The sequence below is a fragment of the Acomys russatus genome, chromosome 22 (genome assembly GCF_903995435.1).
Source record: "Acomys russatus chromosome 22, mAcoRus1.1, whole genome shotgun sequence".
NCBI lineage: Eukaryota > Metazoa > Chordata > Mammalia > Rodentia > Muridae > Acomys > Acomys russatus.
Genome location: NC_067158.1, coordinates 10,764,431 through 10,790,396, shown reverse-complemented (window position 1 = coordinate 10,790,396; position 25,966 = coordinate 10,764,431). Strand labels below are relative to the sequence as shown.

At 41.3% G+C, this 25,966-nt stretch overlaps 1 protein-coding gene across 1 annotated transcript in view; it reads left to right on the top strand.

The window, feature by feature from the left end:
• The first annotated feature begins 2,949 nt into the window (after window positions 1–2,949).
• The window catches only part of Mtmr3 (myotubularin related protein 3), a 37,258-nt gene continuing 14,241 nt past the window's right edge, over window positions 2,950–25,966 (top strand). The window contains 7 exon segments of the mRNA XM_051165376.1: window positions 2,950–3,018; window positions 3,020–3,037; window positions 3,570–3,686; window positions 10,933–11,015; window positions 13,747–13,913; window positions 17,596–17,692; window positions 20,427–20,540. Coding sequence (XP_051021333.1) covers window positions 2,956–3,018; window positions 3,020–3,037; window positions 3,570–3,686; window positions 10,933–11,015; window positions 13,747–13,913; window positions 17,596–17,692; window positions 20,427–20,540 — 659 coding nt within the window. The 5' untranslated portion in view covers window positions 2,950–2,955.

Sequence of the window (25,966 nt, the reverse complement as noted above, 5' to 3'; positions counted from 1 at the left end):
ATGGATGAGTGTATGTATGTATGGATGAGTGTATGTATGTGTGGATGCGTGTAGTGTATGGTGAGTGTGAGTGTATGTATGTATGGATGAGTGTATGTATGGATGGATGAGTGTATGTATGTAGGTGAGTGTATGTATGGATGGATGAGTGTATGTATGTATGGATGAGTGTATGTATGTATGGATGAGTGTATGTATGTATGGATGAGTGTATGTATGTGTGGATGAGTGTATGTATGTATGGATGAGTGTATGTATGTATGGATGAGTGTATGTATGTATGGATGAATGTATGTGTGGATGGATGAGTGTATGTGTGGATGGATGGTGATGTTATGTATGGATGAGTGTATGTATGTATGGATGAGTGTATGTATGTATGGATGAGTGTATGTGTGGATGGATGAGTGTATGTGTGGATGGATGAGTGTATGTATGTGTGGATGAGTGTATGTATGGATGGATGAGTGTATGTATGGATGAGTGTATGTATGTATGGATGAGTGTATGTATGTATGGATGAGTGTATGTATGTATGGATGAGTGTATGTATGTATGGATGAGTGTATGTATGTGTGGATGAGTGTATGTATGTATGGATGAGTGTATGTATGTATGGATGAGTGTATGTATGGATGGATGAGTGTATGTATGTATGGATGAGTGTATGTATGTATGGATGAGTGTATGTATGTATGATGAGTGTATGTATGTGATGGATGAGTGTATGTAGGTATGGATGAGTGTATGTATGTGGATGGTGAGTGTATGTATGGATGGATGAGTGTATGTATGTATGGATGAGTGTATGTATGTATGGATGATGTATGTATGTAGGATGAGTGTATGTGGATGGATGAGTGTATGTATGTATGGATGAGTGTATGTATGTATGGATGAGTGTATGTATGTGATGGATGAGTGTATTGTGTATGGCTGAGTGTATGGTGGATGGATGAGTGTATGTATGTGTGGATGAGTGTATGTATGTATGGATGTGTATGTAGTATGGATGAGTGTATGTATGGTTGGATGAGTGTATTATGTATGGATGAGTGTATGTAGTATGGATGAGGTATGTATGGATGGATGAGTGTAGTGTGGATGGATGGATGAGTGTATGTGTGATGATGAGTGTATGTATGGATGGATGAGTGTATGTGTGGATGGATGAGTGTATGTGTGGATGGATGAGTGTATGTGTGGATGGATGAGTGTATGTGTGGATGGATGAGTGTATGTATGGATGGATGAGTGTATGTGTGGATGGATGAGTGTATGTGTGGATGGATGAGTGTATGTATGTATGGATGAGTGTATGTATGTGTGGATGAGTGTATGTATGTATGGATGAGTGTATGTATGTATGGATGAGTGTATGTATGTATGGATGAGTGTATGTGATGGATGGATGAGTGTATGTGTGGATGGATGAGTGTATGTATGTGTGGTGAGTGTATGTAGTGTGGATGGTGTATGTATGTATGGATGAGTGTATGTATGTATGGATGAGTGTATGTATGTGTGGATGAGTGTATGTATGTATGGATGAGTGTATGTATGTATGGATGAGTGTATGTATGTATGGATGAGTGTATGTATGTATGGATGAGTGTATGTATGTATGGATGAGTGTATGTATGTATGGATGAGTGTATGTATGTATGGATGAGTGTATGTGTGGATGGATGAGTGTATGTATGTATGGATGAGTGTATGTGTGGATGGATGAGTGTATGTGTGGATGGATGAGTGTATGTGTGGATGGATGAGTGTATGTGTATGGATGAGTGTGTATGTATGGATGAGGATGAGTGTATGTATGTGTGGATGAGTGTATGTATGTATGGATGAGTGTATGTATGTATGGATGAGTGTATGTATGTATGGATGAGTGTATGTGTGGATGGATGAGTGTATGTGTGGATGGATGAGTGTATGTATGTATGGATGAGTGTATGTATGTGTGGATGAGTGTATGTATGTATGGATGAGTGTATGTATGTATGGATGAGTGTATGTGTGGATGGATGAGTGTATGTGTGGATGGATGAGTGTATGTGTGGATGGATGAGTGTATGTGTGGATGGATGAGTGTATGTGTGGATGGATGAGTGTATGTGTGGATGGTGGTATGTGTGGATGGATGAGTGTATGTATGTATGGTGAGTGTATGTGTGGATGGATGAGTGTATGTGTGGATGGATGAGTGTATGTATGTATGGATGAGTGTATGTATGTATGGATGAGTGTATGTGTGGATGGATGAGTGTATGTGTGGATGGATGAGTGTATGTGTGGATGGATGAGTGTATGTATGGATGGATGAGTGTATGTGTGGATGGATGAGTGTATGTATGTATGGATGAGTGTATGTGTGGATGGATGAGTGTATGTGTGGATGGATGAGTGTATGTGTGGATGGATGAGTGTATGTGTGGATGGATGAGTGTATGTGTGGATGGATGAGTGTATGTATGTATGGATGAGTGTATGTATGTGTGGATGAGTGTATGTGTGTATGGATGAGTGTATGTGTGGATGGATGAGTGTATGTGTGGATGGATGAGTGTATGTGTGGATGGATGAGTGTATGTATGTATGGATGAGTGTATGTATGGATGGATGAGTGTATGTATGTATGGATGAGTGTATGTATGTATGGATGAGTGTATGTATGGATGGATGAGTGTATGTGTGGATGGATGAGTGTATGTATGTGTGGATGAGTGTATGTATGGATGGATGAGTGTATGTGTGGATGGATGAGTGTGTTGTGTATGTATGTAGTTTTGTTTTGAACAGAGTGTTCGTTCCTGTATCTAAAGTATTTCGTGCTAGTCATTGGATTATTATTGTGATTATGTAGGTAGACATGGCAGAAAAATAAAATATGGATGATTAGTAAAAGTTTTAAAATTATTTAAACATTGTGGGATTTTCCAGGATGAAGAAATGCGGCATAGCCTTGAGTGCATCCAGGCCAATCAGATCTTTCCCAGGAAGCAGCTGATTCGGGGAGGATGAGAATCTTCAGGTAATTACAGGCCATTTTAAATTCTGTAATATGAGCTGGGCGGTGGTGGTGCACGCCTTTAATCCCAGCACTCAGGAGGCAGAGGCAGGTGGATCCCTGTGAGTTCGAGGCCAGCCTGGTCTACAATGTGAGTCCAGGATGGCCAAGGCTACACAGAGAAACCCTGTCTCGAAAAACCAAAATAAATAAATAAATAATTCTGTAATATGTGTTTGGCATCACAGTAATGATGGAGCAAAACTAGTGGATTGAAGTAATATATAATAGACACATCTTAAATGGTACTTATAAAAATGCAATCTGGAAAACGCCATTCATTTTTGCAAGTTATTTCTTAAAAAGTCTTTGTTTGAGATGATTATTCCCTTTAGACTTTTTTTGGATATGCCATCTTTTGGATTCTTTCTTTAAACTTGTATGGCAGAGAGTTTATTGTCTACTTGTTCACGTGATGGTTTATTCACCTGCTTGCTTTTGGAGATTTGGCTTCTCTGCTCTGGAGCTCTGAAAGGTTTCTTCTTCTGTTTTTCAGGTCCCTTTTCTTGAACTTCATGGAGAGAGCACCGAGTATGTGGGCCGTGCTGAGGATGCCGTCATTGCCCTTTCTAATTACAGACTTCACATCAAGTTTAAGGAGTCTCTTGTTAATGTAAGTGGTTACCAGCCACTCTCCCTGTACAGGGAGACAGGAAAAGGAAGAGGTGTGAGTTGTCCAGGTGTAGGTGTGTGAAAGAGTTGTGCTATGCTTTACTCTCAGTTACTTTCATGCTCAAGGAATACCAGGTTAATGAGGTACTCTTCTGCTTTATTAAAATAATGCTCTTGTCTGCTAAGGTGGCCATTCCTAGTTAGTACTAATAGCCTGTACCAGGTGCTGCTGGATTCTTATGGTATAAAGACCATATGGGCCTTTCTCTGTCTCCCTCGTTCTTTAGTAGTTACCAGCTGCTTCAGCCCAGATCACTTTTTGGGTCTTAATATTAAATGAAAAAATGTTCTTAGAGCTCAGTATAAATAGTCATATTGGGTAAAGTGCTCTGGTGGCTATTAAGTAGGTAAGAATAGATGTTAATACATTGTTTATTTGCATAGTGGACTCTTACTAAGGAAAAGGGAAGCTTGAAGTTGTTACGAGTGTCTTTGCCCTTTTTGAGCTATGGGAGTCCACTCTGTAGAACTGGCTCTTCCAGTCCACTGCTGTTTTAGTAGTCTTCAATAAGACAACCCAGAAAGGCCCCCGAGTTCACAGATTGCCAACGGTGGGGAATGTTCTTCCTCCTTTACTTGCCAGTGTTGTGGCTTTCTGCATTTGAGTGCCAGGCCATAGAAGTGTGTTGTGATGCTTTTCAGAGCTCAGACCTACATTAAGATTATGCTAGTGGGGGAATTTTTTGAAATCCATTGCTTGCATTCATTTCATTCACCTTTCTAGAAATTACCTAAGTACCTAAGTTTCATTCTTTATGAAATTTTTGAGTTGGCACTTACTATTATTTATTTTCATAGTTTTAAACATTTATGTTTAAAGAAACATTTATGTCAAGGAAAAAGAAAATATACTATGCTCACAGTTCTCTAGTGACTAAAAGCACCTTGGGGGAAGAAAAGGGTTATTTCAGCTGAGTGTGGTGGTTCAGTTCTTTAGTCCCAGCACTCTGTAGGCAGAGGCAGGTGAATCTCTAAGTTGAAGGTAAGGCTAGTCTACAGAGTTCCAGGATAGCTAGGGACTATACAGAGAAACCCTGCCTTTGGGGGAGGGAGGGAGAGGTTACTTCATCATTCAGCTTGCAGTGTGTCATTGAGGGACGCCAAGGTAGGAGCTGAAGCAGAACCCAGGGATGGCACTGCCCTCTGATCTCTGTGCTCTCCCACATCAAGAATATGCCCACAGGCCAATCTGATGCAGACAGTTCCTCAGTTGAAGGGGCCCTCTTCACAGATGACTCTAGTTTGTGTCAAGGTAACAAAAACTAACTAGCACAACAAGGGTTCACCTGGATTTGACAGTGATGACCGGTGGGGAAAAGATGGAAGTGGTGACATAACTGCAATGGAAAATTCCCTGCCATGTCCCACGGAAGGAGTAACGTTACTACTCAACTTCAACTTAATTTTCCTTCTTTAAATGATTAGAATCAGTGAACTTATAATTAAATTGCCTGTGAGAATGATAACGGTTTATTCCATTACTTTTCCCATATCCTGTTTATCAGCTTACTAGGGTTGGGTAAGTATTTAAAGGTCTACTTGTAGGTTTGTTTGGGAATAAGGTCTGCTGGAGAATCACTTCACCCACTATCTTAAAGCTTTCATTGTTTTCTTAATTTGTTCTGTGAAAGTCAAACTGTGCAGCATGATGTGCACCTGCAGTTCTTGTCCCTGCCAGCTTTTCTGTCCTCATTTACTAGTAAAACTAGCCCTCCTGGACCACAGATAGCAGGCCGACCTCATACTTTGCACATTTTCCCCTTCTCTCGTGCCTGGGAACCTTTCATCTCTCGGGACGCTCTGTGAAGTTCTGCTCCATCCCATCCCCTTCCTGGCAGTGATTGCTGTCAGTGGGCCGCTTCTGTGTCTTAACGCGCTTTGACACATTGACTAGGCATGTTGTAACTCTTGTGGATCTGTCCTTGTATCTTCAGATCCACCTCAGTAAGTGTGCAGTGAGTGAACTTAATATGGATTTGAGATGGTGAAGTTCACTGTGAAAGTGTGCCTCTGTGACTAGGCCCATAGTTCACTGTGAAAGTGTGCCTCTGTGACTAGGCCCATAGTTCACTGTGAAAGTGTGCCTCTGTGACTAGGCCCATAGTTCACTGTGAAAGTGTGCCTCTGTGACTAGGCCATGTCAGTCAGGCTCCCCTGTTACAGCAGCTATATGAGTAGGCTGCACTCTGATATTTTCACCAAAGTCTAAGGAAGCGGACTACTACACTTACTCTTAATCTTTCCTCACATTTCTTTCCTCCAGCATTATAACTCTCTAAGGCTCTAAGCCTTTGTGTCATCTACAAAACCAGATGCTGTATTTGTGCAGAAAATGATTATTTAAAAATTATCTTGACATTGTAGGGGCTATGAACATCATCAATGAAGAGCCACCACAGTTAGTGCTAGCCTTCCTGAAGCCCCAGGTAACTGCAGGACAAAGATGGCTAGTTTCTCTACACTGCACCCTAGATGGTTCTCTCCATCGCTCTGTTCTTTCTCCAGCAGATGCATATTGCAGCAGAACACAGGAGGTCAAGAGACCCTAGTAAAGGTTGTTTTATTTGCAGCTTGCACATTTAAGCCGTTGGAACGCACATGCGCTATCTCTGTGGTGGCATGCCCACTTTATGTTGTTTAGTACTTCAGAAAATGACTTGCCATTGACGGCAGGTTTTAAATAGCTACCCAATATCAAACATTCTTTTCACAGAACCTTGGCTGTTTATAGGTTTGGATACTGTATGCACTATTACTCTAATCACCACAAGCTCAGTCACACCCGCTACAGTTCCTAGGGTGAAGCTCCTCTGTGGTAGAATCCATTTGTAGCTTCCTGGTATGAGCAATCTGTTCTTCATTTTTCCTAAACTGTGTTCTTTGAAGTTTATAACTAAATGTTCAGGTAGGAGTTACGAATGTTTACGACAGTTTTTGCTGTTGAATAACCTGATTCTCACTCAGCCTGCTGCTTCAGAAGCTTGAGTAGGTGGCACCTGAGGCCCGGGCAGGGGCTGCTTCACTGTTTGCAGCAGCCGCTCGCTGGAGCCTGTTCCCTTTTACTGGTGTGTTTTGCTCTTATGAGCGTGTTTTGTAGGGTGTAGATAAAGCCTACAGGGAAATCATGACCTTCAAAATGTAGACAGAGGCGCTGTGAAATGGCTCAGCACTGAGGAGCACTGGCTGTCCTTACAGAGGTCCTGAGTTCCCCTGCGCTGCCCACATGGTGACTCACAGCCATCTGTAATGGGATCCGATTCCTTCTTCTGGTGTGCAGACATATACATAAAATACATATTTTTGTTTTTAATGTGGACTGAGGATGGAAGAGATATCTCAGCAGCTAAAGGCAGTTGCTGGACAAGGCAGCTGGCCTGAGTTCAGCCCCTGAAACCCACATGAAAGTGGAAGGAGAGAACCAATTCCCTGCTGTTGTCTTCTGACCCTTGTGTGTTTGCTGTGGTGCCTGGGTGCGTGGGTGCATGGGTGCACACAGAATAACATAAAATTTAGAAAAAATGTAGACGAGTTTTAAGCAGAAATGATTTATAAAATTGTGTTTGATCTGTCAGTGCCTAAGGTAGCAGTATAGCAGCTGTCTAGCAGTCACCTTTGCTCACCATACACCAGAAAGACATTTTTGTTATTTGCTTGTTTTATTTTTGAGACAGGGTCTTTTTGTATAGCCATAGCAGATCTGGTGCTGACTATGGAGCTCCGACAGGCCTCTTGCCTCAGCCTCCTGGGTGCTGAGACTACAGGACTGAGCAGGCTGGCTTCAGAAGTATATCTCGTTAGCACCTAGTCATTCCTTTTGGCTTATGATTACACCATGGGGGCCACTGAAAGTAGATCTGGAGGGTAAAACTTATTTATATCCAAAACGAACAGGAGTCAGTGGAGCCCTTTAATCTGTGACAGTCTCCCCCTGCCCCCCCCCCCCCGTTGGTTTTTAAAAGAGAAATTTTGGTGCCTTATTCTATTGCTTATGGCAGATCGTAGGCTTGATTCTTACTGGCTTTATTTTCACCGTGTTATGCCATAATGTATGGTGGAATAAGCCTGGGCTACAGAGCAGACGTGGCTGTGTTTATAAGTACAGCAGTTTACTCTTCCTGAGCCTTTGAATCTTTCATTCTTTGTTTATGAGGCTGTATACTGGGTAGGAGAGGTGTTACGAAATAGAGGGGTTTGTTTTGCTTTGAGTATGTGAAGGGTGTTGGGAAAGCTAGAGCAGTGTTGTAAGCCTTAAGAAAGGAGAAGCTTGCTTAGATGCATGGGGAGGAGAGGTGGCCAGTCCTCTCTCTTAAAGGAGGTGGAGCGAGCCTAGGACAGAAAGGAGAAGCAAAGGACAGAGTAGAACCAGGGGTCTCTTGTTTTCTTACTTTTTGATTTCATTGATGCTGCTCTTGAGTGTGACAATTTTTGTATTAAAATTTGATGTTTTGTGGGCCTGGGGAAGGTAGTTCAGTGGTAAGCACATTTATTGCACTACCAGAGAACCTGTGACTGGTTCCCAGCACCCACACAGTGGCTTACAGCCATCTGTAACTCTAGTTTCAGGGGACCTCTGAAACTTTCTGGCCTCTGAGGGCACTGTGTGCATGATATACGGACATACATGCAGACAGAACACCCGTACACACAGGATAAATAAATCTTTTTTTAAAGATTTTTTTTAATTTTATTTTTATTATTATAGATGAATGCTTTATCTGCATGTGTCAGAAGAGGGCACCAGATTTCATTATAGATGGTTGTGAGCCACCATGTGGTTTGCTAGGAATTGAACTTAGGACCTCTGGAAGAGAAGGCAGCACTCTTAACCTCTGAGGCATCTCTCCAGCCCAATAAATAAATCTTTTTTAAAAAATCTGTATTTCTCCACATCTGTGATTCCAATTGACTTGGATACAAGAACTATTATTATTATTATTATTTATTATTATTATTATTATTATTATTATTATTATTATTATTATTATTATTATTATTTCTCCTCCTCTAATTCCCTTTCTTCTTCCCTGTCCCCCTTCCCTTTTTCTTCTTTCTTCTTCAGTGGCTCAGTGATTAAGAGCACAAACTTGCCCTTGCCAGTGACCTGAGTTCAGCTCCCAGCACCTACTTTGCATGGCTCACAACCAAGTGTTATTCCTGCTCCAGAGAATCCAACACTTCTGTCCTCTGAGGGTGCCGTGTTCACATCCACATACCCACATGTAGACATACACACATTCACATAATTACAAATAAAAATAAAAGCTTTATAGGTCTCTCATTTGCCAGACTGGCAGATTACCTCATCATGTATTGAGAGATGGGGAAAGATAGCTAGCTTGCAGGAATACATTAAAAAAATATATATATATATCAAAACAAAGAGTCTGCCTGAGAACCAGTCATTGTTATATTCTAATCTTGTCTTTTTTAAAAAAAAAAAAGAATACTGTATTTCTTTATTGTGTATGAACCTTGAACTCAGGTTGCCAGACTTGGCAGCAAGCACCTTTCTTTTCCTGCCCTAATCTCTTTCCTCTTGATTTCCCTATTCCCTCGTGATGATTTTATCTTTACTGACAGTTCTCTCCCTCCCCTTCCTGCCCTTGAGTTATAGGCTCTTTTAGTTGCATCAGCTGCAGTTTCTGATGCAGCACCTTGGGGTTAAGGGGTTAAACAAGCAGAGAGACAAATGCTCCTTTTTTTCTTGGAATATAAGCAAGAATGCATAGTATTCCTCTTACTCCAATTCTATTACAATTGTAAGGGAGTTTTTATAGATTATATACTTAGAAACAAGGCCTTCACCCCAAGGCAAAAACTTCTAGGCTTCTCTGAACAATATTATTTAGTTTGCTGCTCTTTTTCAATCTGTGCCCCAGTGTCTGTTTCTGTGTTTCAGCCTTCTAGCCCTGCACTTCTTTTTGACCCAGCATCCTTGTTCTGAGGGTTCTCTGCTGATTCTGGCAGCTGCATGGTAGGTCAGAGTTTGTAGTAAGTCAGCTCCAAAACTGGCAGGACTGACATGGGGCCACCATGTGCAGGCAGCGTGTTTGTTTTTCTCCCTGTGCCTCGGAGGAGATTGCCTCCACCTGAACAAACCTAAATAAATTGTCAGAATACTGCTTGTAGCTTCCATAGCCACAGTTTGAATGAGTTTGAAACAGTGTTGGGGACAAGTGAGTTACTTTTTCCTCCAAGGTGTTAATAATGCACTCAGTGCTGGATGTAACTCACTTGGTAGCGTGTGTGCCTAGCGTCGTGCATCCAGCCCTGGTAGCACTGTCCTGTAATCCAAGCACTTGGGAAGGCAAGAGAGTCAGAGTTCAAGGTTGTCTTCAGTGACATAGGAAGTTTAAGGCCAGCTTGGAATGCATAGGAACCTGTCTTTAAAAAAAAAAAAAAATCAGTGGTGGCACAGGCCTTTAATCCCAGCGTTAGGGAGGCAGAGAGTCAGATATTTTCAGGAGGTACGTCCTCGTGTCAGCCTGAGGGTGGTTTACACACTTCAGAGGTATTTCTTTTCTTTCTTTCTTTTTTCTTTTTTTATTAATTTATTCAGATTACAACTCAATTGCTATACCATCACTTGTATATTCCCATTCAGAGGTATTTCTTATATCTCATTTGCATATTTGATCTCTGTCCACCATTGTTAAGTAGAGCCTGCTGACCCAATTGGCAATCAAGGCTCTTCAGCTTTTGGAGCAAGTTGGATCTAACCTATTTTAGGTTCTTTGACTACCTTATACCTTCTTGATATCTTTGATCTACTCTACTGGTCTTGTGACCTGCAGGCGGTTAGAAGCCTCCTTGGCTAAGAACTGAGGCATAAACAGACGCTACCATCTGGGACAGTGAATACATGCAATCTTCTTTGCACTTGGCCTGTCGTGCTTTTGTGTAGTGCTCTCCAACTTTTGTATTACTGCACATCATAGCTTCTTAAAGTAGTGCCTTGAGAGATGAGCTTGTGGGGTTGATACCCAAGGACTTAGTTCCTTTTCTTTTCCAGAGTTCATACGTCTTCCTGGTGGTCATCATGCTGTGACTTGAGCTCACTGATTTAGGGAAAGCGAAACTCTAATCCACTCTTTAGTACACTGATCCAACTAAATTTGCAATTCTGATGTGCTTAGAAAGTCAGTGCCTTTTGAGTAAGAATGCTCTTTCCTTTTTAATTTTTGCAGGTTCCATTACAGCTTATAGAAAGTGTTGAATGCCGTGATATATTTCAGCTTCATTTGACATGCAAAGACTGCAAAGTTATCAGGTAGGTTTATGAGGCTGTGAAATACTGGGGAAAATAGTCTTTAAGAGTGGTTACATAGTTTGTTAACAAAATATCTTCTGAAGGTCAACTTTGTTAGGATAATTTCTGAGTAGTTAGTGCCTGGAATATTTTATTTTTGGTATATATTGCTGCACAAACAGATACATTTAACCCTGAAACTTTACCCCAACTTTATTATTTGCAGTGTGTGTGTGTGTGTGTCTGTGTTTGTGCGTCTGTCTGTGCGTGGTATGAGAGAGAGAGAGAGACAGAGAATCTTTTCTGAAAAATTAAAGTAAGTTTCTTCATTTGGCTCTTCAACTTTTTTTTGTTTGTTTTTGGACTTGCTGTGTAGACCAGGCTAGCCTCAAACTCACAGAGATCCACCTGTCTCCCTCCCTGAGTTCTGGGATTATAGGTGTGTGCCACCACATGCAGCCAACCTTAAACTCTTTAAGCGTGCTTTTCTAACAGTAGAATATTTTGTTATATAATCAGTGCATCATTGTCAGTTTTACAATTTTACTATGATAGTGCTTTAGCCAAATCTACTATCCCTGCTCCAGTGATGGCTTCTATAGCGCTCCTCAGCACTCTTATTCAGCACATTCAGTAAAGAATTCAAAATCACGTAATGCATTTAGCTGCTATGACTATATAATTTATGTAGCCTTCGACAGTAACATTTTGAATAATACAGTTTTCTGTTTATTAGATTGTTTCTCACCTTCTGCTTGTCTAGAGTTTCCTCAAGATTAAATTGAAGTTATATGTCTTAAAATAGAATGTGTGCACACACATACACATGTGCACACACACTCTCCTTTACAAGGTATTGTGTTACATCTGGAGACATCAATCCACTGGTCTCCTATTGATGAGTTTTGATTAGTCCAATCAAAGTGTTATCCAATTTCTGTATAATTTCTATATTTTCTTTCTTGAAACTAATAAACAATGTGGGAAACATTTTGAGAAAATGCAGGTGTCTTGTTTCTCTACGTTTAGCATTCATGATTTTATTAAATTTAATTTTAACTATGATGGTTGAAAAATGATGCCTGAGAGGGAGCTGGAGACATGGCTCAGAGTTTTAAGAGTGCTTGCTGTCAGTTCTTCCAAAGGTCTAGAGTTCAATTCCCAGCCATTTATAATGAGATCTGGTGCCCTCTTCTGGCCTGCTGGTGTTATGTGCGGGCACAGTACTGTATACATAATAAATAATTCAACCTTGTGTGTGTGTGGGGGGGGGGGGAGAAAACACTATGATGCCTGAAATATGTTCTTAATTTAGTAATTCTAGATATGTCCAGTTGTTGACATTTTTACTTCTTTGATCTGTTTTGGGGTACCAGTAAACACCGTATTGTCATGTTGATGAACTGCATTGACTGGGACAAGGCAAGGCTTTAGTGGTCTCCTTGGTTTTGTTGTTGTTTTGAGACAGGGTTTCAAAAAATAGCCTTGACTGTTTTGGACTCACTTTTGTAGACTAGGCTGGCTTTGAACTCAAAGAGATCTGTCTGCCTCTGCCTCCCCAAGTGCTGGGATCACAGGAGTAGACCACTGCGCCCAGCTGGTAGTCTCCTTGAAACTCTCTGTGCAGCCCAGGGTTGCCCAAGACTTCTTGGAATATTCTAGCTTCAGCTGTCTGAGTACTGGGATTACAGAAATGAGCCAGCACACCCATCTAATTTTTGATAGATAACTGGCGCCTTTCAGACTTTAAATTTTACTTAGTTTCATTTTTTAGAAATACATTTAAAAATATAAATTATATAAGTCCTCAAAAAATAAATTTAGCATTAATTTTTGGTTTTTTGTTTGTTTTTTCTTGAGACAGGGCTTCTCTGTATAACAGCTCTAGCTGTCCTGGACTCACTCTGTAGACCAGGCTGGCCTCGAATTCACAGAGATCCACTTGCCTCTGTCTCCCAAGTGTTGGGATTAAAGGCATGTGCCACCACCGCCTGGCAGCATTAATTATTTTAACCCTTTAATTGTATATTCTGGAAATTTCTGTTGCTAATAATAGAACTGTTTTGTTTTCTGGTGGTTGCAACTGAATGTTTATGTGTCTTCTGCCTTATTTTGGATCTGATTGTCCTGATTTGATGAGTAGACAAAATTTTGAAACCATCTCCCAGCTGGCTATGGATAGTATTGTGGTCTGTTTTTTAGGTTGGCCTGTTGTGTTGTAACAAAAGAAAAAGGGCTCTTCTGAATATATTTCTTTCCTTTTTGCTTTTGGTTTTTCGAGACAGGATTTCCCTGTGTAGCCTCCGCTGTCCTAGATTTAGTCTATAGACCAGGCTGACCTTGAACTCATGGAGATCTCCTTAACTCTGTCTCCCAAGTGCTGGAATTAAAGGTGTGTGCCACTACTGCCCAACCTGAACATATATCTTGAGAGATATAACTGTAAACCTAGCTGAAGACGTAGGGTGAGACCTGATCATCAAGGAGACAAACGACTAATACTTTCTTTGATAATCACTTTCAGAAGAGATCCATTAGGTTAAAATAATAGATTTTCCACATGCCCACATTTTCCCCCACCATTGGCTAAAATGTGTTGCATCTGTTTTTATTGTAAGCAGCAGTGAATGACTGTCTCACTCTTAGTTGTCTTTCTCTTCATTAAGAATAGACTTCTTGAAATGGTGGCTTTGCTTAGACTTTATTATCAACTGTCACCTGATTATATTCATACCTGTTTTGCTTTACAAAGGTGTCAGTTCCCAACCTTTGAGCAATGTCAAGATTGGCTTAAGAGATTGAATAATGCAATCCGACCACCTGGTAAAATAGAAGATCTCTTCTCATTTGCATACCATGCTTGGTGCATGGAGGTCTACGCCAGTGAAAAAGAACAACATGGAGACCTGTGCAGACCAGGTAGGCAGACTTCTTATGGAACTTTGCTTGGAGGCCTTCATTAAAATAAAGTCAGTGGGCTGGAGAGATGGCTCGGAGATTAAGAGCACTGACTGCTCTTCCAGAGGTCCTGAGTTCAATTCCCAGAAACCACATGGTGGCTCACAAGCATCTATAATGTGATCTGATGTGCTCATCTGGCACACAGGGGTATATGCAGGCAGAGCAGTATATACATAATAATAAATAAATAAATCTTTAAAATAAAGTCAAAATACTATCAAAATATCATAGGAAGAAAAATAATGAGAGATATAAGGGGGAAAAAGAGAAGAAAGGAAATACTCTGCTAGATTAACTTCTAAGAATAAGAACTAAAGACATAAAAGCTGGACCTTCATGGATGGCTCAGCAGTTAGGAGCACTGGCTGCTCTTCCAGAAGACCAGGGTTCAGTTCCCAGCACCTACATGACAGCTCACAGCCGTTTGTAACTCCAGGTCCAGGGGACTCCATGCCTCCTTCTGGACTCCATGGGTACCAGACATGCAACTGATGCATGGACATACATGCAGGCAAAACATCCACACATATTTTTTAAATAAATAAAAACTTTTTAAAAGCACCATTAAGTGAAAATATTACCATAAATGTAGTATAAAAGAAAAGGAGGGAAAGGGAAAAGAGGAAGTGTTAGTAGATGGCATGGAGAAGAAGGGGAAGGTCAGCTTTCTATTTTATATTGATTCATCCGGGTGTGGTGGTGCACACCTTTAATCCCAGCACTTGGGAGGCAGAAGCAGGTGGATCGCTGTGAGTTCAAGGCCAGCCTGGTCCACAAATTGAGTCTAGTACAGCCAAGGCTACATTGGAGAAACTCAATCTCGAAAAACCAAAAAAAAAAAAAAAAAAAAAAAAAAAATGTTGATTCTGAGCCTGTATTGGATGAATCTGCCACTGTTTTCTTCATTTGGGTAGCTTCCCATCTTTGTGTACCAGAGGCTTCTGGTGCCACACCCACCTTTTTAGTTGGTGGCCTAGACAGATTAGATTCTCCCACCTACTGTAGACTCCCTTTGGGGTCTAGTTAAAGAGTGTCTCCAAGTGAAGAGTGAGAAAAGCATCCTACAGCACTAAGGTCTGCATGGGTGAAGGACCTGTTTTCATACGCTCTAAGCGACAGTGTTGGTCATGGAGCTTCTGCATCCTCAGACGCCAGTGTACAGTAGAGAGGTTGCTCAAGCTCAGGACTGTCCAAGTCTACAGTTACTGTCAGTGAATGAGACCTGCTCCTGGCCACAACTGCCTCTCAAAATGTCTATCCTTTTGGCTGTGGCAAGTTAAACGGGCTTCCTGCCCTATGGCTGTTGCCTGTTGCAGGTCTCCAGCATAGCTCAATTTTAAACAATAATTGTCTACAAGGTGGTACGCAGATGCCAGCGGTTGTTTTGTAAATTACAAGTTCTGTCTAGGATATCAGTTTATCCTAAAACTGAGGTGTTAATATAAAAGACCGTTAATGAAAATGTATTCTACTTTTGTAAAACAAGAGGGAATATCTTTTAAAGGTGTATTTATTTATATAATTTAGTACATGGGTACTTTGTTTGCACATATATCTGCATACCAGAAAAGGGTATTGAATACCATTATAGATACTTGTAAGCCACCATGTGGATGCTGGGAATTGAACCCAGGACCTCTGCAAAAGCAGCCAGTGCTTATAACTGCTGAGCCATCTCTCTAGCCCCACGGGATATCTTCTTTTTAACAAACTTGGAAGCTGCCACAGTTTTACAGCTTTTAAGTGGGAGCCCCCTGTTGAGTCTCCCAAGGGCCAGTACTCCTTACAGGTTTGTAGACAGATGGCCCCAAGCTCAGATAGCTTTTTATCCTATTTGGGAGCCTGCTGTATTACTTCTAAAGCTTTTCCAAATGGACCAGATTTAACTGTTATTTCTCCCTGCCTGTCTGAACATCATCTTTTTAGAGCTCTTCTTCTGGAATCTTGTGATACTTAGCTTAAACTCAAGAAAGGTTGTTTAAATGGGACATATTTTCACAGGATTGGCCTTCATCCATGCAGTCTGTGTGTTTCTGCTCTGATGCTCATCCCCCAGGGAAACTTTTGTCCTTCTCTCCACAGCAGCAGCAGTCTGTTGTGAACTTTTGTTCGTTGTGCTTTCTCGTCTAGTTCCGCTAGCATTTGTTTTACAGCTTGGCAACACGAGTGGCACACATCAGCAATGTACTCGGTGGATTTATCTAGTAAGGTACTACTCTAGAACCATGCACTCCTTTAAGGAGGAAAGCACCATCTAAATCTGACTAGGGCTGGCTCTGCCTTTGTTACGATCTTAAGGGAGAAAGGACCCCATTTCAGAGAGATGTGACCAAGTTATATAGGCAAAAGAGGTGTGTTCTTATAGATGCCTAGAGTTTCTTTTAATAATGTGGTGTTCCCTGGGATTTCTGGTCACTGGCAGTTGGGATCCTGTGACCATTTGCCTGATTGTTCGCAGTCTCTGAAAACCGGAAGGCATTTCTTAACCTAAGCTCAACCAGTTTGACCTAAGCTGAGCTGACAGTTATCTCACTTGGTGTGACATACCCATGAGTTCCCCTGGGGAGCCTCTGACGAAATTGTAACTGTAGTGTGAGAACACATACACTGCTCAGCTTTCTAACAGTCAGGGAACACCAGCTTCTGAAACATGACCCACAGAGTTTCAGATAAAGAATTTTAAATCTGTTTTACTAATCTTGGTGACTGAAGATGGATTTTATTTCTTTTTATGTATACTGTCAGTCTGAGTATGGAAGTAAAAAAGCAGGCCATGTGGTTACAAGAAAGAACTTGGACTTTGGGGCCAGAATTATATGTTATACTAACCTCCCCCAGGCTGTTTTCCCTCTCAAAAAATAAGTACAAGCAAATGAACACAGCAATACTCAGAGAGTGTTTAAGTAATACACTTCGCCCCTGCGGAGACAGTGTCTTACTTTGTAGGCTTACTGGCCAAGAATTCATTTTGTAGACCAGGTTGGCTTTGAATCACAGAAATACACTGGTCTCTGTCTCCTGAGTGCTGGGATTAAAGGTGTGCAGTGCCTAAAACAACATAATAGTTCTAATCCTCCTCCTCCTCTTCATCCTCCTCCTCCTCCTTCTTTTTTCTGGTTTTTTGAGAGGGTATTGAATACCCTGTGGAGCCTTGACTGTCCTGGACTCGCTTTGTAGACCAGGCTGGCTTCGAACTCACAGCAATCCACCTGCTTCTGCCTCCCGAGTGCTGGGATTAAAGGCGTGAGCCACCATGCCCGGCAAAACAACATGATTCTTGATCTAAGTTAGTCCTGTTTTCTTTCTGTAATCTCCCCTCCCCTTCCCTTCTCCGAGGCACCTGCTCCCCCACCCCACCCCCCACCCCATAGTTTCTCTGTGTAGCCTTGGCTGCCCTGGACTTGCTTTGTAGACCAGGCTGGCTTTGAACTCACAGAGATCCATTTCCCTCTGCCTCTCAAGTGCTTGGCTTCTTTCTGTAGTCTTAACCTGCCTATTTTTCCACTAAAGCTAAATATATATTATCTATTTATATATTCCTGCCTTAAAAATTTTTTAAATAGAGTAAAAGCAGTGGTGATTTTGTTTTCCTTTTTGCAAAATGTATTTGTTTGTTTCTGGTGTCTGTCTCTGTCCTTAGGGGAGCATGTGACTTCAAGGTTTAAGAATGAAGTGGAGCGGATGGGTTTTGATATGAACAATGCCTGGAGGATTTCCAACATCAATGAGAAATACAAGTGAGTTACATGGATACTTGTAGACGGTTTCACAGCAGAAGCCTCAATTCTCAGGTGGCAGAACATTAAATTTAGGTCTTTTGAGATAAATTTTTTTTGCCTCTAAATTCATGTTCTTCAGATTTCTTCTTGAACCTTTTACTCAGTATTTCTAGAGTGGAAAATGATACTGCTTCATGAGTTCTTGAAACCTTCCTTTTAGCCTCGGTGGCCTCTTTTCTTCCTGCCACATGCATGTCTAGATGAGACCGTGCTTACCGTGGGCAGTAGTGTGTTCATCACCACTTTAGCATTACGTCAGAGAGAATCAGTGTATGTAAAGCAGGGACAGACACATGCTTGCTTATGTGTATGGGCAGGTGTGGGCAGATGCCAGCAACTAGCCAGTATTGAGTGTTTTCCTTTATCACTGGTCACCTTATATTTGAGACAAGGTCTCTCACCAACGTGGGGCTTTCCAGTTCAGCACGACTAGCTGACCAGCAAGCTCTGAGAGCCTACTTGTCTGCACCTCCCCGGTGCTAGGATTACAGGTGTGTGCCACCACACCAGCTTTTCACTGGGGATCTGAACTTGGGTTCTCATGATAGCATAGCAAGCACTTTCCTACTGAGTAACATCCCCAGTCCCTCCTTGTTAATCTTAAAGGCAAATTCTCATAGCTATGATCATTTAACCATCAAATGTTAAGTAACTGTCATCAAATGTTCATTCATTACCTGCTTTTTTAAAACATGTAAGTGCTTTGGTGAGAGAAGGTGGCTAAAAATTGTGATTTTGGCAATCTTCAGTTTCTATAAAACAGCATAGTCCAAGGGACTGAAATGAATATATTCTCCCCATAAGTTTCTTTGCAGCATTAATCATCCTTTGATCTTTTAAGTTATCTCAAATTATAATAGCCATTTTCTTGGACTATTTGTTGTTGGCCATTTTTCACTAGAAAATCTACAACTCTTTGCAACTCTTCACATGGGGCCTAGCCAAGAAGTTAAGAGCCTGGGGGTTACAAAGACACAAGAGCTTCACATGGCATAGTTCTCAGGGGCAAGTTGGAGAGAGAAAAGCTGCAGAAAATAGGCTTCGCTGAGTGCGCTGGAGCCACTTACCCACAGTGAGCAGAGCTGACCTCTGAGTGGAGCAGGTGTGGTGTCTGCTCCACAGTGAGCACTGAGTCACCATGAGCAAGTCCCCTCCAGGACTGCCAAAGATTAGAGCATAGGACAAGTGGTTAGAGCAGTTGCCATGTCACTGTCACAGGTCATTTTTAAGAGTTTGAATGGGTGTTATGAAGTTTGTGTAGCTATTCTCAGTCACAACTGTCCTCCTGGTTTGGTGGCTTTTAAACTTCTGATTCTTTATCTTCTGGAAATTGAGAAGAAGAAGGAAAGAAATGTGTAGAGTGATCAAAACCCCGAAGTCCTAAGTTTCCTTCTAATGCATAGAGTAGGGCAGGGTAGTGGAGGTGATGGTATCTTAGCTAGCATTTCTATTACTGAAATAAAACACCACTGTGGCCAATAGGCACCTTCAAGAGGAAAGTGTTTGTTTTGCTTGTATTTCCACATTACACTTATCAAAGGAAGTCAGGGCCTGAGCTCAGGGTAGGAACCTCAGGACAAGAACAAAAGCAGAGGCCGTGGATAAGTGCTGCTGCTGGCTTTCTCTCCATGGTTTGCTTAGCCCGCTTTCTCTACCATCCACGGCCACCTGCCAGTGGGCCGGGCCCTCCCACATCAGTCACCAGTCCTATGGAGGGATTTTCTTAAGTTTCTTCTTCTCATATGAGCCTAGTTGTGTCAAGTTGACATAAAAATGAGCCAGCACAGATGGTTTTTGAGTTTTAGGATTAAATTTCATACTGCTTTCACTGTTGAAGAGGAAGATTACCTAGTGATACTGTCCTGTAAATAAAATCTGTCAAAAGTACTGTGTCCCAGGTCACCAGCTTGACTAGAATGCATCTACCACCTTTTGCTTGTATAGCTTCTTCTGTAGTGTATTTTATAAAAATTATGATTAACAGCTTGTTCACATTACTTACTTGTCTCACCGGGACTATTACTGTGTATTGTATCGTATAACTCCTGGCTGCACTTGTTACTTATAATTAGGCTGTCCTGGTTCAAATCAGAGAGTGAGTAAGTTCATCTGAAGAGGTCTCTGGAGCTCTGAAATGGTGAGCTTTCTCCTTTTTATGCTTTTTTTGACAAGAGCCTAGAAGACTAAAGCTCAGAGAGGTGATAGAGATTTTTTTTTTCTCTGTTACTGAACTGGTTAGAAATCTCACACACACACACACACACACACACAGAGAGAGAGAGAGAGAGAGAGAGAGAGAGAGAGAGAGAGAGAGAGAGAGAGAGAGAGAGAGAATATGAACATGTCCCTTACACTGTCTCGTTTCATTGTTAGATTTTCAGATTCCAAAAGGTAGCATCAGATCGAACCATCAAAGACAATGTGTATAATATGAGCAAAAACCCTATGGCTGTCCGTTTTGTTAAAGAGACCAAAACTTCAAGTGATGCCCCCTCAGTTTCTCTCCTTCCTTTCCCCCCCGTGCTAGAGCGTGAGTATAGGCCCTTGAACATGGCGGGCAAGCACCCTCACTGTCTTTTTAACTGCTCTGTGATGGCATGAGTAGTGTCCTTCTGCAAACCTCTCTCTCATTCCCCATCTTATCCCCTTCTCTTTCTCCTTTTTTCTCACCACAATTCTCTATTGCCAACAGATTATGTGGTAGTTATCCACAAGAACTCATAGTGCCTGCGTGGATCACTGACAAAGAACTAGAGAGTGTGGCAGGCTTCAGATCCTGGAAGCGCATCCCTGCTGTCATCTACAGGTGAGTCAGGCCAGCCCCCGCTGCTGCCCCACTGCATGCTGCTCTCTGTCTCTCCTGCTGCTAGCCTGCTAAGTGCAGGTGGGGCTGGGCTCAGAGACAGTCCCTAGCAGTTCCTTGCTTCTTTCTGCTAAAGCTGTGCCTGCAGAAAGAAAAACAGTAGTGCTTACTGTGTCCAGAACTCAAGCTGGTGATTGATGTGTGTGAACCTCATTTAAATAGAGTAAAGTCTGGGCCACCTTTGGCAGTGCACACTTTTAATCCTAGCACTTAGTAGATAGAGACAGGTGGTCTCTGTGATTTAGACATTAGTCTGACTACATAAAGACTTCAGGCTAGGCAGAGCTACTACACAGGGAGACCTTGTCTTTTTTCCCCCCCCCCCCCAAAGTTAGTTCAAGTTAACATTCCTTGTTGTACTCACTGCACTTAGCTCCAGATGTTTAACAGGGCTGTTGTGTTGAAAGCTTGGTGAGGGTTAGAATAGAGCTGAATGAACTCTAACGGTGTTCATGGTTGTCACTTTAACGTGTGGAAGGTAGAAGCGGTGGGGCTAATAGATGTCAGAGATGCAAGGCATGGAAGCGGATGTGTGACTTCTTGTGGGTAGACGTCAACACACCTCTATTAACCCAGATAGGACATCGACTGCGCGCACAAGAAACGGTTCCCCTTGAGGCCAGCTTGCTGACCAGTGGGGCTTTTTAGGTTGCTTGTAGGCGCATGGGTGAGGAGTGAGTGAGAGGAATGTCGACAGTTCACAAGTGCGCAGCCACATCACTGACAAACTCCCACTTCAATCCCTACAGCTCTGTAAGCAGCTCCACTGGAGTTCTTCCCAGCAAGTGCCTGCTGCTGTTGCAGCCTCAGACACAGGGCCGTGTTTCTGTGTCATGAGCTTCTTACAATCTTTCTCCTGCAAGAGGGACTTTATTCTTGGGCTATGTAAATATGGTCTAGGGGTGCAAGTTTTAGAAAGGGGTGGGTGACACAGAGATAGAGACAGTCTAGGTTTTGGAGTTACAGACTTGACTTCCTGTGAGTTCTAACTGTAGCACTCTAATTGACTCCAGTCTGCTGCTGACTAGTAGAATGGAAAAGGTAGTTTTTACCATACAGTTGTGCTGTGGCATGTTAATGAAGGCCCCTTAACAAGTGACATTTGGAGTAGAGTGCTAGTTTTTTAAGTCAATGACTTTTTTTTTTTAAACCTTTTTGCTCTTTCACAATCATGCTAAGTTTTTAGGAAGTTATATTGTGTCTTGTAATGTTAACACTCTCCATTTAAAATTTCAGTTTGTAGACTTTTTACACTCTGCCCAAGGTGAGCCATTGCACTCAAATAAATATTGATGCTATAGGAAGATATATTTCTTGTGGCATTCCTATAAAGATAATTAACTTGTTCATTTAGCCTGTTGAAGAAGACAAATTCTGATGCTCACGCTGAACACAGAATGTGAAAGATATTTGCTGTGCCTCAATGGGTCCCATTAAGCCTTCACTTTCCATTTTCATCACTTGTTTTCAGACACTACTGGAAAGTAGGTCACCAAATTTACCTGTCACTCAAGTGCTGAGAATGGCATGGGAATTAGAGAGCAGTGAAAGCTAAAGGGATTTATGAGAATGGGAAAGCTGCTGGCTGCTGTTCTGACCAACTGCTGTGTTAGCCTGGCATTTATGAGACTCGATGACTTGGAACAGAAGGGGAAAGTACTCTCACTTTCTGAGTAAAGGGCCTAAGTGAATCCTCCCCTTAGGCAGAAAGCCTAAATGTGCTAGTTAAGAAACGCTCCTTAGAATGTGATTTTTTTTTTTAAGCTTTTTTTTTTTTTTTTTTTCTTTTTTTTCTTTTTTTCCTTTTCTAAAGAGACTCTAGAATAGGTGGAAATTTTCACTGTCAGTCTTGGAGAGAAAAATCTCTCAAGATTACAGTTGAAAATTTATGTGTAGCCCATGTAAATCAAGCAGGTCTCCTGGAGCTGCTCTCTCCCAGGACTCGCGTTTTATATAGCTCTCTGTTCTCCAAATTGGGTTTCTATGTTGTTTAGTTTTGTAAGGAGTGTATGGAAGAATGTTGGGACACTCCACCACTCTTCAATGCCAGCAGAGGTGATATCTTGGTCACTGTTTTATTGCTATGAAGAGATGCTACGACTAAGGCAACTCTTCTAAAAGAAAACATTTAACTGGGAGCTTGCTTCCAGTTTCAGAGGTTCAGTTCACTACCATCATGGCGTGGAGCAGGTCAGTACTTAGGGCTCTGGAGCAATTCCTGAGAGCTGCATCCTGACTTACAGGCAAGAGGGACAGGGCTTGGCGTGGGCTTTTTGAAATCTCAAAGCCTACCCCCAGTGACACACTTCCTCCAACAAGGTCACACCCACTCCAATTAGGCCACACCTCCTAATCCTTCTCAAATAGTGGCTCTCCTTGATGACTAAGCACTTAAACATATGAGCTGTGTAGGCCATTCTCATTGAACCTAGCACACTTAAACCACCACAGGTGGCAAAAGGCCTCTAAATCCAGCATTTCCTACGGTTAGTTACTTAGTTACGTGTGGACTGCAGCAGTGAGTCCTGAGCAGCGGCTACTTGGCTGATGCAGGACCTGATTACAGCTGTGGCGTAGCTCTAACACAGCAGGATCTTGGAAGGCCTCCATCTGCAGTGCAGCTCACAGCGCCTCTGTCTGTGGACATCTGATGGGGAGCTTGCCTGACCACTGAATTACAGGCAGTTAAAGCCATTGTGTTTTCATGTAAAATGGAAGCATCCTGTTCTAGTAAGTCAGTTTATTTACTAGACTTTTTCACCTTTTTGTATTTTTCCAAGTTCTTTTTCTTACTTTCTTTTGTATTTTACCTTTTAAAGTGATTGTAACTTAACTGTTTGAGCAATCTTTCACTCAATATAAAGCATTTAAGGAGATTAAGAGTCTGCTGATACTTATAGTGACCCAGTTGACCCAGAAGACCCAAGACCAGAGTGCCATCTGCTGTTCTGTCTCAGTGCTAGGAAGCCTTGGAGAGATAAGATGCTCAGGAAAGGACCCACCACCCTTTTCTGGGAAGTTTGCAGTCATTCAGATCAGTGGTTTTCCAGCCTAATAGGGAGACATGGCAAAAATCCATGGAATTTCATGTCATTTGTTTCATTTGTGTGTGAGCCAGTGTGCTACTTGCGGTGCACAGTGAGGGAGGATTGAAACCTATAAGCAAATTATTCTAGTGGGATTTGGTTACCACCAATTTTAATTTATTATTTGTGAATTTAAAGATTAAAATTTCTCACATTGTCCCTAAAGAAGGAAAAGGGATGGAATACTGTACTCTGTGTAGACTCATTTGTATTATGTGTGTACAGGCTTGCAGGTACAAGTTCAAGAACATTTTAAAGAATATGGGCATTTTCATCAGTACATAGAACCAGTAGACCTTTGGATTTTTGCTTACCAGATTTTTTTCCTATGTATTTATTGGAGCTGAAGAGTTGGCTAAATGTTAAGGAGCACTTGTTGCTCTTTCAGATGGATGAATGGAGGTTGGTTACCAGCACTCATACTGGGCATTCACAGCTGCCTGTAATTGCAGCTTTTAGTGATCTAGCCTCTCACAGCCCACATAGACACACACATAGAAATGGGGAAAAAAAAAAAAAAAAAAAGAAGAAGAAGCAAAAATCTTTTTAAAAAAGATTTATAAAATTTTATTTATTTGTTGATTTGTGTGTGTGTGTAAACATTCATGCCACAGCACATGTGATACAACTTTGTGGAATTGATAGTGCAGGGTACCAGGCTTGCTTAGGCGTGTGCTTCACCCATTGAGCTCTCCATCTTCATAGCCAGATAATTACTTTTATAGCTTAAAAAAGCTTTAAACAGGCCAATACAACTTAGCACCCTTTAGTATATTATACTTTGTGATGTAAAACTCACCTCTACAATCAATGTAAGTATATTTTCATTACCCAGAAAGGAACCTCATATTCATTAGCAGTCAGCAGTCACTCCTTACTTCCCCAACTGCTCTATCCCAAGGTATGGCCAGTAATACACTGTTCCTCTAGATTTACCTATTCTGATTGTATCAGAATATAAATATGCCATATATATATATATATATATATATATATATATGATAGAATCTTACAATATGTGTCCTTTTTGATGGGCTTATTTCACATTCCAATTTAGCCACATTATAGCATGTGTATGAGCTTCATTTATTTATTTATTTTTTACTAGTAAATACTACATTTTTTCCAACTTTTTAATTGACATACTAGAAAATACGTGAAATTTTAGTAGCACCTCAGAATAGACTATGAGAGTTATTTCTGCCTTTGGAAAAGGATCTGTCAAGAGTATAGTTTACTGGGATTGTGATTTCTTCCCTCTAAGAGCCTGAGGAAGCATGGCTGGGTCATTGAGTGCTATGTCCATAGTAAGAATAACTTGTGGGCTGGAGAGATGGCTCAGAGGTTAAGAGCACTGGCTGTTCTTCCAAAGGTCCTGAGTTCAATTCCCAGTAACCACATCGTGGCTTACAACCATCTAGAACGAGATCTGGTGCCCTCTTGCATGCAGGTGTACACTGTATACATTATAAATAAATAAATCTTTTTTTAAAACTTCTTTAAAAAAAAAAAAAAGAATAACTTCTGACTCATGACGTCTCAGGCAAGTTTTATAAAGGATTTCACTGTGGGCCAGGTTAATGTTTCAGTTGCAGAGATAGGATATGTTTGAAAGGAATCTTTAAGCCAGCAGTAGTGAGTATATGGATACTCTGTGGACCCTCCCAAGTGAGGCAAAGCAATTTGTTCTGTGCCATAGAATCTAGTATATGTTGGGTTCAGTGTCAGATATGAGATATTTATAATTAATAATAATTATTGCATAGTATAATTAGTTTACTAGTCATAGATTTAAAAAAAAATTTTTCCCGGGGCTGGACAATCAGCAGTTAAGAGGACTGACTGCTCTTCCAGAGGTCCTGAGTTCAATTCCCAGCAACCACCTGGTGGCTCACAACCATCTGTAATGTGATCTGATGCCCTCTTCTGGCCTGCAGGTGTACAAACAGGCAGAACACTGTATACATAAGACTCAAAGAAAATTCTCTTTTAAAAAAATTCCCAAAAGTACCGATTCAGAATATCTAAATTGTTAGTGTTAGTTTATTTTCTCTAAGAATACTCATTTATCATTTGTTGGTAACTTTACAGAACATACTATGATAATTGAGAAAGTTATGTAGTTTTTGTTTTTTATTTATGTTCCTATTAGTACTGTAAAGATTTGTGACCGTTTCAGTATTTACCTAGTGTCAAGCTGTTCATTAGAGCTTACAATCAACCACCACACCTTTTTTGTGAGCATGGAGCATCAGATTGGGGGCCTTGAAATAGTACACTGTT